The sequence below is a fragment of the Stegostoma tigrinum genome, chromosome 18 (genome assembly GCF_030684315.1).
Source record: "Stegostoma tigrinum isolate sSteTig4 chromosome 18, sSteTig4.hap1, whole genome shotgun sequence".
NCBI lineage: Eukaryota > Metazoa > Chordata > Chondrichthyes > Orectolobiformes > Stegostomatidae > Stegostoma > Stegostoma tigrinum.
Genome location: NC_081371.1, coordinates 9,137,152 through 9,152,420, shown reverse-complemented (window position 1 = coordinate 9,152,420; position 15,269 = coordinate 9,137,152). Strand labels below are relative to the sequence as shown.

Below are 15,269 nucleotides of genomic sequence, written 5' to 3'. Positions count from 1 at the left end.
TAGCAGAGAACGACTGCCTGAAAGATGAAAATTAAAAGCTCAGAAGTAAAACTTTTAGACTGGAAACTATTATCTTAATAGTCATTGTGAAAAATGACAGGAAGCAGGTTTAAGTTATTGGGCCATGATGACAGTCCAATGCTCCCAGACTTTCAACCACATGGTCAATGGAAGAACAAAGTGGATTTGTGGACAGGGTTTCAAAAAAAAGGTAACACAAGATGTGACCTTGGCACTGTTCCTTCCTTCAAGCAGTGACATCAGAAGGAAAGCATTTCATGAGCTCAATTCCTGTCAGTTGAATAGTGAGGAAGGATTAGGCTGTCATGCAGTGTTCTTGTGTGAAATTTACAAAGAGGACATCCAAGAGGTATGGAAAGACTTCTGCCTAAACTGATATTTTTCAGAAAATATAGGAATGTATCCAATTCACCAAGTGGAAAAAGAAGGGCCCATTGCAATGGCAGGCATTCTAGGCGGCAGAAGGAGACGGAGATGGAGATGATTTTGCAAGGTGAAACCAGCTACCTGAATTGCCCACAATATTCTAGACTAACGATGGTTTAAGTGATACCACTGTAATTGGTGTCCACGGTACTGGCAAATGGTTGGTGTTCTGATAAACAATGATTCCAGACAATGTGACAGGTAGCAAATTAGAAAGCAAGGGAGTGTCAATATAATTTTTCTGAATCAACATCCCAGGTGGGGCTTGAACCTATACCTTCAGGCTCATATTCAGGGACATCACCATTGTGCCATAACGGTCCGAAGGTGGCTGTAAACTTAGAGTCAAGGTTAAAATACCTATTGTCAAACTCAGAGCAGTGGTGCTCAATGGGGCTTGGTATTGGGACCACCTATTCACAATTCAACACAAACAATTTGTAGTGGGGATTTTAAAGCTCAATTTCTATATTTGCATTTGACAAAATTGGCAGTACACTTAATCCGAAAGAATACTGCAAAAGCGTATGAACAAACTCACTGAAAGGTCATGCCACTGGCAAATATAGGTCAGCTTGTTGAGGTGCATTATGCTGGGGGGTTAAGGCTAATCCTCTTTGGAAAAGTCTAAATAGGTACAGAAGCTGAGGGATTGAAGACTGTAGTTTCACAATTCATGAAAAGTAGCATCAATTAATATTTCAAAAGGCAACCAAAATATTAGGCTTCACTTCTGGAGAAAAAGCACTGAACACCAGAAAAGTCTGACAAAATTAAAAACATGATCACGTGACGCTTGAATAGTGCGGAAGGATTAGGCTGTCATGCAGTGTTCTTGTGCGAAATTTACACAATTTGGTCTCCACATTACAGGAAGAATGTTGGGGCACTGGAGATAGTGAAGAAAGAACAAATACATGGGAGATACCGGAATTCAGAAGATGCAACTCTCATGTAGGTGGGTTAGCCATGGTAAAAAAAATGAACCCATGCAGGGTTACGGGAGCTGGATGTTCTGGGTAGCGAATCGGTGCGGGGTCAATGAACCGATGGCCTCTTTCTGCACTGTATGGATTCTATGAACAGTCCCAGTGGAAAACGGACAAGGAAGAGGGGACAAATGTGTGTTGGCAGCCTGCTGGAGGTAGCAGAAATAGGCAGCTAATGATCCTCTGGATGTAGATACTAGCAGGGTGATAGGTGAGGACAAGAGGGACACTATTGCTGCTGTGGGAGAGAAGAGAGGGGCAAGAACCGAAGTGCAGGAACTGGGTTCCTATCAACCACGGTGGTGGGGAATCCTCAGCTGAGAAAGAAGACGGACACGTTGGTGGCCTCTTTGTCCAAGTTGCCATCGTTATGACAGATGCAATGGAAATGGAGGAACTGGCCAATTGGAATAGAGTCTTTCTAGGAAGCAGAGTGTCAGGATTATCATAAAGTAAGTGTGGGAATCTGGAGTAGTCACTAATAACTTGGCCAAAGAAGCAGCAATGAGGAGCCCAGGCCAAACAACAAAAACGAAGGATTTGCATTTATCTTCAGCTATAAATACCAAGAGGATGGATCTGTATCTTCAGCTAATTTCAATCGCACCACGTGATATCAAGAAATAGAACATAGAACAGTACAGCACAGTACAGGCCCTTCGGCCCGTGATGTTGTGCTGAACGTTTACCCCAAACCTAAGGTCTATCTATCCTCCACCCCGACCTTACACCATCATCCAAATGCCTATCTAATGGCCGCTTACATGCCTCTAATGAGGCTGACTCCACTACCCTCTCCGGCAATGCATTCCATGCCCCCTACCACTCTCTGAGTAAAGAACCCACCTCTGACATCTCCCCTCTCTCTACCTCCACTCACTTTAAAACTACGTCCCCTCGTAATAGCTCCCTCCACCCTAGCAAAACGTCTCTGGCTGTCCACTCTATCTATACCTCTGATCATGGCTGAATAGTGGGCATGGTAAAAAGGTGTCATCCCCAGCAACATTACGGAAATAGTAGTGAAAGTGTTCTCCAGAACTAGCTGCATCTTGAGACAAGATGACCCACTGAAGATGTAACAATGGCATCTATCCGACAATGCAAAAATCACCCAGCTATGTCCTGTTGATTAAAAACTAGGACAAATGCCATCTGGCCAACTACTAGCCTATTAACCACACTCAACCAGCAAAATGATAGAAGTTGTCTTCCACAATGCTATTACTTCACGCTGACACTGCAATAATTGCACACTGATGTTCAGTTTGGCTTCCACCAGGATTCATCATTTCCAGACTTCATTACAGCTTTGGTCAAAACATGGGCTAAGGGGTTGAATTCCAAGATGAAGAGAGAGAGACTTGCTTTAGACGTCAAGGCAGAATTTGACTCAGTATGGCATCAAAGAATCCGAGAAAAATGAAGGTCTTTGGGAACTGGGTGAAAAAAAAAACTTCATTGGTTGCAGTCATGCTCTGCACAAACTCCACTACTGTGCAATTTTTCTCTACATCATTTGCAAACAAATAATCTTTGAAGAATTTGAACTGTGGCGCACTTTCCCAACTGTAGCCTATGTCCAGCAATGTCCAATCTGAATTATAATAAAATCTCATTTGTAACCAAAAGCAGCATGAAACTTTTGACATGTAATAGGTATTGACCACTTTTCAATAAAGGGAGCAACATAGAGTATTGGATGGAGTACTTTTTGAACAATGAACAATGTATTTCAAGAAATATTTTTGAAACCAAAGTGTCTGTAAGGCAAATTCTGGACAAGTTACTGGATATAGCCAGCTGCAAGTGAGGTCAGTGTACATATAGAGGACTGTATATTAGGCCTGCCATTACATATTTACAGTTTAAAATTCCAGGCATGTTAAACTGCTAAAGGATCGGCCAGATCATCCGTTATATCAACTGTACAACATTACTGCAAACATCTGAGACATTCCGTGTGATTCATCTGAAATGTACATGGTGCCAGACAGTTTCTCAGAAATCTTCAACATTGTGCAGAAATAATAAACGATGAATTAAAAGACCAAAGCTATAAACAAGGCATACCAAAATCCCTTCAAAACCTTACCAGATTGGGTCTGCCGCCAATAATGTTAAATCCAAGAGTGTCATTTTCTCGATGCAGCACTATAGTTAACGATTTTGTTTCACCTTTTTCCTTTTGGGAAGGAAAACAGGAAATTAGAAATGTTGAAAATAAAAACACAAGCTGTAAATTTCTCAAACTGGTCAAAAGCATCACAACAGAGTAAAGTACTTTTGTGGGAGTTAAATTAGACTGCCTATCTCATTTCTCCACTTTTGCCAGTGGATTGATTAAAAAAAAAATGTTTTGCCCTCATTGCTCTACTAATAAGCCTTGGTTCAGCGAGAGGTGTCTCATCTCTAAGTTCAGATACCATTCCTGACAATTTGACATAAAATCCAGGTTGCCAGTCTTGCTCTGCAGTGTCAGAATGTAGCAATATCAGAAGTAACATTCTTCAGTTGAGACATTAAACCACTATTTTCAATGATAGGGAAGTTTACTCCGGTGAGCCAGTCGATATCCAATATTACTAAAACAGACAATCCCATCTCGATTATTTATTTGATTGATATCAGCATGAATTGCCTGCTGAATTTCCTAAATTACAACAGTGGCTATACTTGAGAATGACTAAAATCTTTTGCAATGTCCTAAAGTTGTTACGTAAACCCAGCTGGTTTCTTGTCTACCAAAGAGTTTCGTAGCATTCCAAAAATTGCTGTTTACCATCCACGAACAGCAGCTGAACTTAAAATAGTTACTGAAAGGATTTTAATGGTGACACATGACGAAGGTCAATGTTTCTTCTAGCTCTTTGTATTCAGAGACCTTACTGAACAAGCATCAGAAGCCTAAAAAATAATGCTGGCCTCCCAAAAAGACAAGCCTTGCTTCTGTCTCAAGTCTGTAGCTTGTTGCACATAGGGTATCAGTCCAGCACTGGTACATCAGGCAAAATTGGAATCGCATCACTTAACCAACAACCAGACTCCACAAACCTTCTGGGAAAAAGTTATTTCCTGATTTCCAAAACCCGCTTTTCCTTTGGATTTTAGGACTGTGTGGGGAGGTGCCAACAAGTGTAAAATGGTTCTACAGCATGAACCACACCCACCTGGCCCTGTCTGAATGTTGCAAGGAAAGTCTTAAAAACCAATAAACTCAATATTTGGGTACAGTTTTCAGCATCTCATTTTACCCAATTTAATGCCAAAAGCATGAATTAAGTCAATGGAAAGTACAACTCAATGTTATGTTAAGAGTTTCACACCTATTAAACCCTGTCATTGTACATTCAGCGCAACTCCTTGAAAAATATCATTCAGCTAACAATCTGACCACAGTGTCAGTCGTTAAGAAAACAACATTTGAAAGAAAGAACGCAGCTCTTGTTGCTTCCCCACCCTACCCTGACTGGGGGACTATTGTCAGTTTGACAAGTGGTTCCAATGGTGGACATACTGCAGTCAGTTCCTGCAGATTTTCACAAACTTCCCAACAGCTTTGCTGTCCTTAGTCCTATTCTCCTCAAACTGATGATCACCTTCAAAACTTTTCTTCTCATCAGTCACTGTTAATTGTCATCCAACAGCCTGCAAGCAGAATTGACACTTTCGAAGACTGAAAAAGTTAACAGGCTGTTTACATCCAGCTGAAAGACAGCATGGTGAGGGGAGAATAACAGCAAGATTACTTACAAGCGCACAAGGAATCCAAACTCTTACACCGCAGCACACACTCGTGTTCATCTCCCCGTCTTGTGAAATGCTAGACCTTTGCGTAATTTTCAGCCCAAAGGGTAAATGAATCGGAAAACATCCCAACCAAATTTGTACTTTTATAAAATACACAACTGTAAATACAACTCAAACAAACAATAGTTCAAACACTGCGAACTGCAGCCCAGGGCAGAACTCTCAGCACTAAATGAAAGGTTTGGCAACAACACAATAGATTGTTGAAGGGTCTCCTGGTAATCCTCGATTCCAAATCTTAAATCACTGCAGGGTTCCCACACGCAGCTGCATTTAGAATGTGAGTTAAACATGAGGGCGCCCCGTTCCTTCACACACCACAGATAAACTCTGCCTGGGTGAAGAATTCCCAAGATCAAGTGACGGGATTACAGGATATTCTCAACTCATCAACCAACTGGGCTTTGCACTTCTTGAAAATTCTGTGTGTTCCAATCATCTCTAATTGGAATGAGTGGAAATGTTACACATGAAATTGGAGACAGATTTTTCTGACACTTTAAATGTAAATCATTTTTTTTAAATTTACAATTTGTATTTTTTTAAATGGACCCCAGTATTGCTTTTCTTTCAATTTCAAAAAGAAAACAAAGAATGTGCGAACGAACGTTCACAGGCTTTCAACAATCGGTCTTCTCTTCAGTTAATGTTCAAAAGGAAGATAAAACCAAATAGTCAAATCTGAGTCCAACTTCAGTTTTAAAAACAAATTACATGTAATCAACTTCACCCTCCTTCCTGCTTCTTGGAATTTCCAGTTAATTCATTCTTATAATTTTTATCACCCCATTGCACACTGACACAAATTGCTTTAACTAGCACATCTGTAAGTTAAAGAAGAACCAAGTTATACCGCAAACGATAGCTGGATATCGCAGTGAAATTAGCATGCAAGAGGCAATTACTCAGGTAATGGGGAAACACAGGCCAAAGAACACAACAAGACAGCGAAGCTGCCAACTCAACTCCTCCTCGATCATGAACAATTTTCTATTCATCGCCTTCTCTCTGCTCAGTCCTCAACCATCTTATCCCCTTGTACCAATCGTCCCTCCTAAATTCATCATTTCCACCTCCCCCAAACTGAACCTGCACATCCCACATCCCTTTCCATTCACCAAATTTCCTCCCTCAACACAAATCTGCAACACCAATAGTACCTCCATTCAGCAATCTGGACTCAGTCAACCCTCCTCCCTGAAACACCTCTCCCCTTTACTCCACATGTCTCTTCCATCCTCCCCTACCTTCCTCCTCCAATCTCCAGTCCAATCCCCATGCCCTTCTTACTCTGCCCTCCACCACTTCCCCTCTCTGTCCCATCCCATTTCCCAATGGCACCCATTCCAACCTCAACATCTCCTGGCTATACATCTCTGCTCCCACCAAAACTTCCTTGACCTCTAAGTCCTCCCTTTAAAATCCGACATCAACATCCTTCCTCACCTCCCTGCCAATTCTCTGCTCTCCTCCATGTCCATACTCATCAAAATACACCCTCCCATTCCACCCACACCCTCACCTCCCACTCCTCTCCCCAGTCTCACTTCCCACCCCTCCCGACCCTCCCATGTCCCTACTCCATTACCTCCCATTTCCCCACTCCTGCTTGACCCATTTCTACTCTAAATTTCTCCCCTATCCCATTCCAATTCCTCTCTATTCCTCTACTCCACTCCTACCCCTCCACAACCTCCTTGCCCTCCACTCTTTCCCATTTCCCCTCCCCTCCACGTACTCATTGCTTCCATCCCATGCTCTCTCCTACTCTGTCCTCCAAGCCCATGACCCCTCACTCATCCACCCACCAACTTCCCTCCAAAGCTTGGCCTACTATTCTTAGCCTCTATCCATTCCCACTCCCCTTCTACCCATGCCCCCCATTCCCAGTCCTCTCCAGCTGCCTCATGTTCCCACCCCTCTCATCTCATCCCCTGTCATTACTTACACCAATGCCACCTAAAGCTTCTGCCCCATGCTTCCAGTTACCCCTCCCATTGCACAGCTTCTCCCCCATGCTCCATCAGGTGCGATTGCCCCTCCTCAGTTAGTTCCCCATGCTCCCACATTGGCCCCCTGAGTACCAACCTATATCCCCAGGTGCTTCCCCATAACTTGTTTGCCCCCTGCTCAGTACCATCCCCAGCCCCATGTTCCACCCATACCCCCTCATTTGTCCTGTTAGTTCTTTCCTCTCTGCCCCTCATTTGTCCTCTCCTCAGTTCCTCCCCATGCCCCCACAATTGCACCCAGCTCTCACCCAGTTGCCCCCTCCTCAGTAACTGTCTCATGTCCCCCCCCAGGTTGCCCCCTCCTCAGTAACTGTCCCATGTCTCCCCCGCCCCAGTTGCCCCCTCCTCAGTTACTGTCCCATGTCCCCCCCCGCCCCAGGTTGCCCCCTTCTCAGTAACTGTCCCATGTCCCCCCCCCCGCCCCAGGTTGCCCCCTCCTCAGTAACTGTCCCATGTCCCCCCCGCCCCAGGTTGCCCCCTCCTCAGTAACTGTCCCATGTCCCCCCCGCCCCAGGTTGCCCCCTCCTCAGTAACTGTCCCATGTCCCCCCCGCCCCAGTTGCCCCCTCCTCAGTAACTGTCCCATGTCCCCCCCCGCCCCAGTTGCCCCCTCCTCAGTAACTGTCCCATGTCCCCCCCCGCCCCAGTTGCCCCCTCCTCAGTAACTGTCCCATGTCCCCCCCCAGGTTGCCCCCTCCTCAGTAACTGTCCCATGTCCCCCCCCAGGTTGCCCCCTCCTCAGTAACTGTCCCATGTCCCCCCCCGCTCCAGTTGCCCCCTCCTCAGTAACTGTCCCATGTCCCCCCCCCGCTCCAGTTGCCCCCTCCTCAGTAACTGTCCCATGTCCCACCCCCAGGTTGCCCCCTCCTCAGTAACTGTCCCATGTCCCATGTCCCCCCCCCGCCCCAGGTTGCCCCCTCCTCAGTAACTGTCCCATGTCCCCCCCCGCCCCAGGTTGCCCCCTCCTCAGTAACTGTCCCATGTCCCCCCCCGCCCCAGGTTGCCCCCTCCTCAGTAACTGTCCCATGTCCCCCCCGCCCCAGGTTGCCCCCTCCTCAGTAACTGTCCCATGTCCCCCCCGCCCCAGGTTGCCCCCTCCTCAGTAACTGTCCCATGTCCCCCCCGCCCCAGGTTGCCCCTCCTCAGTAACTGTCCCATGTCCCCCCCGCCCCAGGTTGCCCCTCCTCAGTAACTGTCCCATGTCCCCCCCGCCCCAGTTGCCCCCTCCTCAGTAACTCCCCCCCGCCCCGCCTCCTCACCTTGCAGCAGGCGGCGATGTTCTTGCTGATGCTGCTAATGTGCGCCATGTACTGGTTGAACTTCTTCTGGTAGCGGAGGGCGGTGAGCTGCACCTCGCTCTGCAGCGCCGAGACCTGGGCCAGCAGCGCCTGCTCCCGGTGGCCGGCCCGGACCGCCTGCTTCTTGAGCTCCCGGGCCAAGCCGGCGGCCCGCCGCTGCAGCGAGCCAGCCCGGGCGCGGAGAGCAGCCACGCAGCAGTGAGCGCCTCCGGCCGGTGCCACGTCCCGGTGCAGCAGCACCAGCCCGCAGCCTTGCTCGCAGATCCCCACCGGGCGGCATTCGCAGCTCTCCCTCATGTGGAAGTCCATGTCCTTCAGGCTGAGAACCTCCTGGCAGCCCGGGTGCCGGCACCGAGCCGGGCTGTAGTCACACATCTCCACATGCTCGGGCAGCTTCTGTAAACTCACCACCTTCCCGCAGCCCCGGGACCGGTAATCGCACTTAATGTCCAGCTTGGAGATGAGGTTACGCAGAGCCAGGACGTGGTTCAGTTCCTTGGTGGACATCCTCTGGCACTGGACAGGGCACATGCCTTTCTGCACGACCCAAGGCAGCACACAACCCGCACAGAAGACATGACCGCACGGTGTGGTCAGGGGATCCTCCAGGACCTTGTCGCACAGGTTACACTTCAAGTCAGGGTCCACTTGCTCGTTAAAACGATCCAACTCGAACCCCATCTCTGTGTGTGTTTGTCTCTCTCTCTCTCAAATCAAGTCTAGAGGAGAGTTAAGTCCTCTCCTTGGCAGCCAGTGCGCTCTGAGAAGTGGGGGTGGTGGGTGGAAATAACCTGACTGCGAGTGAAGTTGCAGAACTTCACTCTGGAGTCTCCCGGTCCGGCTGGTCTGTGTGTGTGTTTGTGTGCGCTGCCAGTGTCAGCGAGAACAGCTGTAATCCACAAGCCCTCCCGCCGTATTCCACCTAAAACTGCCCTCCCCCGAAATCAGGTCCGGCTCCGGAATCTGAACGACAGGGGAGGAGAGACAGAAAGAGGTCGATCGCTCACTGTTTCGTTTAGTACAGACTTCACACTTAACAACAGCTACCAATAGCTTTAAAACAGAACGGCAACCCCCTCCGCGCACACAATCATTGAAGAAACTCCTAACTCCCAGCCCACACTTATTTTCCCTTTCTCCACACCCCCACCCTTAAAAGTCCAGTATCACCCTTTCTCTCTTTACCCACCCTCATACATTTCTGACCTCTTCCCTCTCGCCCAACAAGTACAGAGCTCGAAGATAATAAAAATGTGAGGCTGGATGAACACAGCAGGCCAAGCAGCATCTCAGGAGCACAAAAGCTGACGTTTCGGGCCTAGACCCTACAGAGCTCTGCTCACGTCAAGGGCCAGTTCGAAGGCAAGGTCTGCATTTGTGAAATGGTGCCTCTCCCTCCTTTTTCTTGGCCTGCCCTGTATTTTGTGTTTTAACTGAATCCACACAGCACTCACTTGGCATCAGATGACCAAAGATCATGGCGTTCCCTGACAGCTGAGTGAGTTGGTCACTGCTACATGAAACCCACTCAATACCCCCGTGCACAGATTAGTCAGTGTACTTTATGTCAGTGCTCCCGGGCTAGAGATAGGCAACCTGACCATCGTTCCTGTTCCAGATTCTCATCTAATTCCCCTGTTGGAAGTTGCCAACAGTTGAGTGATGTCACCAACAGTCGAATCAGCAGACAAGCTCACTGGCAACTCAATACAGAGAACAGAGATGAAGATTCATCTCGATTTGAAACATTTTAGCTTGCCTCTCAATCCACGGATACCGCCTGCCCTGTGATCTCCAGCATTTGTTGTTTCCAGTACAGATTCCCGCTTCTGCAGGAATTTCTCCCACCTTTAATAGTGGCATTATGTGCCACCTACAAGATGCACTGCAGTAACACTTCATAGCTCCTTTGATATCACCCCTTAAATCTGCAATATCTATCACTGGGAAAGTGAAGGGTGCCACCGCCATAATGGCAGTCCAAATATTCACATTCCTGTCATGGAATTATACCGCCATCCCTTCACTCAATTGCTGAACCGATATCCAGGAACTCCCTCTCAAAGAGCACTGGGAATGTCAATGCTACACCACAAAGACAGTCTGAGTCCTATAAGGTGATTCACCATCACCTTCAGTCTGGACAATAAATGTTGGGCGACCCAACAACATGGAAATTTTTTAAAAGCACCATATACAGTGTGAAAGTTATTGGTCACAAAATGAAAAGGACACTGTCAGCGAGGATTCCAAATTATCTGAGTGAATGGGAACTGGATTGGGTTATTGGATGTTTTCCAGGTTGGAGAAAATATTGCAGTGGCATTCCCAGGGATCAGCATTGGGACCCTTGATAATAAAATGTGAGACTGGGTGAACACAACAGGCCCAGCAGCATCTCAGGAGCACAAAAGCTGATGTTTCGGGCCTAGAGCATTGGGACCCTTGATGGTTTTGGTACAAAACGAACGACCCAGAGCCAAGTGTACAGTACACAATTTGATGTTTTGCACATATACAGAAATTGAAAGCATTTTGAGCTTTCAGGATGAATAACGCACAACTTCAAAATGACAGGATAGCACAATGGGCACCAGATGAATATGATGAAAAGAAGCATGAAGTGATTCGGAGACGGTAAGAACTGAAGATGCTGGAAGCCAGAGTCAAGAGATGTAATGCTAGAAAAGAACAGCAGGTCAGACAGCACCCAAGGAGCAGGAAACTAAAGGGTTCAGTTCTGAAAATTATGCAAAAGCAAAGGTACTGGGTTAGGTATTTACAGAATCGAACTGAGTTAGTAGCTTCTCTAAAGGTTTCATGAAGAGACATTAACTAAAGTAAATGGCTTTGCATAAGTGCAGAAATTTGCCAAAAAGAAGTTAATTAAAGTTGAACAAAGAGCTTTAGGGTAGAAATGGGGGGGGGGGGGGGTGACCATTCACTAAGGGTTGAGTATCTGTAAAGTTATTGTTGGAGTAAAAGGTTTGACTGTCAGTTCGTTTGTAATAAGGCAGTTTCAAATAGTTCTTTCATAGTTTGTGCAAAATACACTTTTAAATTCCAACAGAGGAAGGGATGTTTTTCATCCTTTCGTTCACCCTTCTGAGGAAGGGTCACCAGACCCAAAACGTTAACTCTGTTTTCTCCTCCATAGATGCTGCCAGACCTGCTGAGCTTTTCCAGCAACTTTGTTTTTGTTCCACACTTTTAAATTATTTTCTTGTTACCACATCAGCAGCATTTCGGAATATGCTCAGTGACTGATCATCTTACGAATCAAAAAGCAAAAATGAAACTTAAGGTTTATCAAACCAGGCTTCACTCTGGTCTAGTATTGCCTGTCAGTTCGGCCTATAACAAGGGGCAAGAGGATTGTGATCGGAAAAGGAACAGTCACTAGGGTTATACGGTGAGGCCCCGGGAATGGCATTAGAATTACTCATTTGGAGAGTGGGTACAAACACGATGGGCTGAAAGTCCTCATTCTGTTCTGCAACAATTCTACACACAGGATCCTGGTCTTTGTAAATGGGAGCAAAAACACAAAAAAGTAAGGAAGTTAACAATAAATCTCAACAAATACAGAAACAATCACAGGGTGCTGGAGAAACTCAGCAGGTCTGGCAGGATCTAGAGAGAAACAGGGTTAAAGTTTTGAGTCTAGTATGACTTTTTTTTCTATACAACAAAATAGTGTTTGGCTGCAGATGGAGTATCACACTTAGTACTGGACACCAGACTTAGGAAGGGGCATAACGATTTTAGGTAGGGAACAGAAAAGATTTCAAAACTGGTTCCGGGCTTGAGGAACTTCAATCAAATGAAAAGATTTGAGAAGCTGGGACTGATATTCCAGAAGAGTAGATGGACAGGAGATATGATAGAAACAGAAGAGGTCGAAAAGAGAGACTTTAGAAATGTTTATTTCCCAAATTGCTTCAAGTGGTTTAAGATTTGTAATGTATATATGCTTGTTGAGGCACCGATAACAGAAATTTGACTTAGCTTGGCGTCTTTTAAGAACTCATCTATGCAAAACAAAGCAAATCTTCACACACAACTGTAAGGCAGTGATTGATGCCATTAAGTGCTGTTTTCTTTAACTTTTCTAATGCCAACAAAGCAGTCCTCACTGGAATGACAACTGAGCTATGATGAGCTATGATGGCTGGGAAAGTGCTTGACAATGAAACTTCGATGGATATACAGTACCACATTGACTTGAAGGCAGTCAGACTCTAACATCAGCTGTAAAAACACCACATGAAAATAATCTGGACTTTCCAAACAGAGGGCGCATATGGAGATATAGATATTAAAATTATGAGGAGATAAAATATTTCGGATATGCTGTAACTGGGTTACTGAGAGTAAACTGCTGCTGCAGCTACAGTTCACCATGGTCACAGCTGTAATTCTAACTGAAGCACCTTTTTAAACACAAAGACTCTGGAATGTCAATAGACTCGAGTAAACGAGTTTGAAACCCCTCAAAAATCATTCGGCATTACGATCTATTATAGAGAGCCACAGAATGTAAAAAATCTGCTCAAGCACTTCATGTGTGTATTTTAACCATCTCAAAAGAAACCATTTATCAAAACATGCTCACTTCGACATTGACACAGCGTACAATAAAGAGATAAGCGACAGAATTTGGGACAAAGTAGTGGCACTCTGATGTGAAGTGATATCTGTGTACTGAGGCGGAAGAGGAAATTTTGTTGCTGAAGTTCTGATCTACTTACAAGCCCACCCTGGGATTTGTGTCTATAGTAATTAGGGGATTATGGAAAAACCCTATTGCATTGTTAACACAAAAACCTATAATGCACAGCTAATTATTGTCAAGGGACTGAAAATTCCTAGTCCTGTCCTTTTGGAAATGTAATGGGACAGTTACATCCATACTCCGCTTTAACTGCTGTAGTTCCATTTATTTACTTTTGAAATTTGGCACGTACTGCCTGCTATATTCCTTCCACTTCCCTGGAATCTTGCCTGTGCAAGTCTGGCAGACTGATCTTTGGAAAGGTTTTAATGATTAAATAAATGAATTATCAGCAAAAAAAAAGCTCCAATGGAAATCTTATGCTCTAATGCAGACATTTTGACTTAGGATTCGGTCGTACAGGAAATTTTTCTGTATCTCAGACAACTTGTATACATTATTCAAAATATGCATTTTGAAAACTGTCACAATGCCAGAAATTATAAATGAGAAAAACAGCCACTTAAATAATTTCTGGACTTAAAATCATTATTCACAAACTTGTTTGTATATAGTAAAACATATGCACTGAAAAGCGTGTTGTGCTCTCACTGTAGGCTGCACATGCTGTATTACAGTAATAAAATGTGAGGTTGGATGAACACAGCAGGCCCAGCAGCATCTCAGGAGCACAAAAGCTGACGTTTCGGGCCTAGACTCTTCATCAGAGACGGGGATGGGGTGAGGGTTCTGGAATAAATAGGGAGAGAGGGGGAGGCGGACCGAAGATGGAGAGAAAAGAAGATAGGTGGAGAGGAGTATATAGGTGGGGAGGTAGGGAGGGGATAGGTCAGTCCAGGGAAGACGGACAGGTCAAGGAGGTGGGATGAGGTTAGTAGGTAGGGGATGGAGGTGCGGCTTGGATTGGGAAGAAGGGATGGGTAAGAGGAAGAACAGGTTAGGGGGGCAGAGACAGGTTGGACTGGTTTTGGGATGCAGTGGGTGGAGGGGAAGAGCTGGGCTGGTTGTGTGGTGCAGTGGGGGGGGGAGACGAGCTGGGCTGGTTTTGGGATGCGGTGGGGGAAGGGGAGATTTTGAAGCTGGTGAAGTCCACATTGATACCATTTGGCTGCAGGGTTCCCAAGCGATATATGAGTTGCTGTTCCTGCAACCTTCGGGTGGCATCATTGTGGCACTGCAGGAGGCCCATGATGGACATGTCATCTAAAGAATGGGAGGGGGAGGGAAACCAAGCGGAGGCTTGGGGACCGCTTTGCAGAACACCTCCGCTCGGTTCGCAATAAACAACTGCACCTCCCAGTCGCAAACCATTTCCAGTCCCCCTCCCATTCTTTAGATGACATGTCCATCATGGGCCTCCTGCAGTGCCACAATGATGCCACCCGAAGGTTGCAGGAACAGCAACTCATATTCCGCTTGGGAACCCTGCAGCCCAATGGTATCAATGTGGACTTCACCAGCTTCAAAATCTCCCCTTCCCCCACCGCATCCCAAAACCAGCCCAGTTTGTCCCCTCCCCCCACTGCACCACACAACCAGCCCAGCTCTTCCCCTCCACCCACTGCATCCCAAAACCAGTCCAACCTGTCTCTGCCCCCCTGACCTGTTCTTCCTCTCACCCATCCCTTCCTCCCACCCCAAGCCGCACCTCCATCCCCTACCTACTAACCTCATCCCACCACCTTGACCTGTCCGTCTTCCCTGGACTGACCTATCCCCTCCCTACCTCCCCACCTATACACTCCTCTCCACCTATCTTCTTTTCTCTCCATCTTCGGTCCATCTCCCCCTCTCTCCCTATTTATTCCAGAACCCTCACCCCATCCCCCTCTCTGATGAAGGGTCTAGGCCCAAAACGTCAGCTTTTGTGCTCCTGAGATGCTGCTTGGCCTGCTGTGTTCATCCAGCCTCACATTTTATTATCTTGGATTCTCCAGCATCTGCAGTTCCCATTATCACTGTATTACAGTAACCTCAGT

At 46.3% G+C, this 15,269-nt stretch overlaps 1 protein-coding gene across 3 annotated transcripts in view; it reads right to left on the bottom strand.

Annotated features, from left to right (window-relative positions):
* Positions 1-15,269, bottom strand: part of pdzrn4 (PDZ domain containing ring finger 4) — a 529,562-nt gene that overhangs the window by 439,900 nt on the left and 74,393 nt on the right. The window contains exons 1-2 of one of the 3 annotated variants that reach the window (XM_048549357.2): positions 8,517-9,485; positions 3,532-3,621 (exon numbers count right to left, since the gene is read on the bottom strand). In XM_048549357.2, coding sequence (XP_048405314.1) covers positions 3,532-3,621; positions 8,517-9,236 — 810 coding nt within the window. In that variant the 5' untranslated portion in view covers positions 9,237-9,485. Of the gene's footprint in view, positions 1-3,531; positions 3,622-5,189; positions 5,341-8,516; positions 9,486-15,269 lie in introns of those variants that run through there. The other 2 variants (XM_048549358.2, XM_048549360.2) reach the window with 2 other exon arrangements.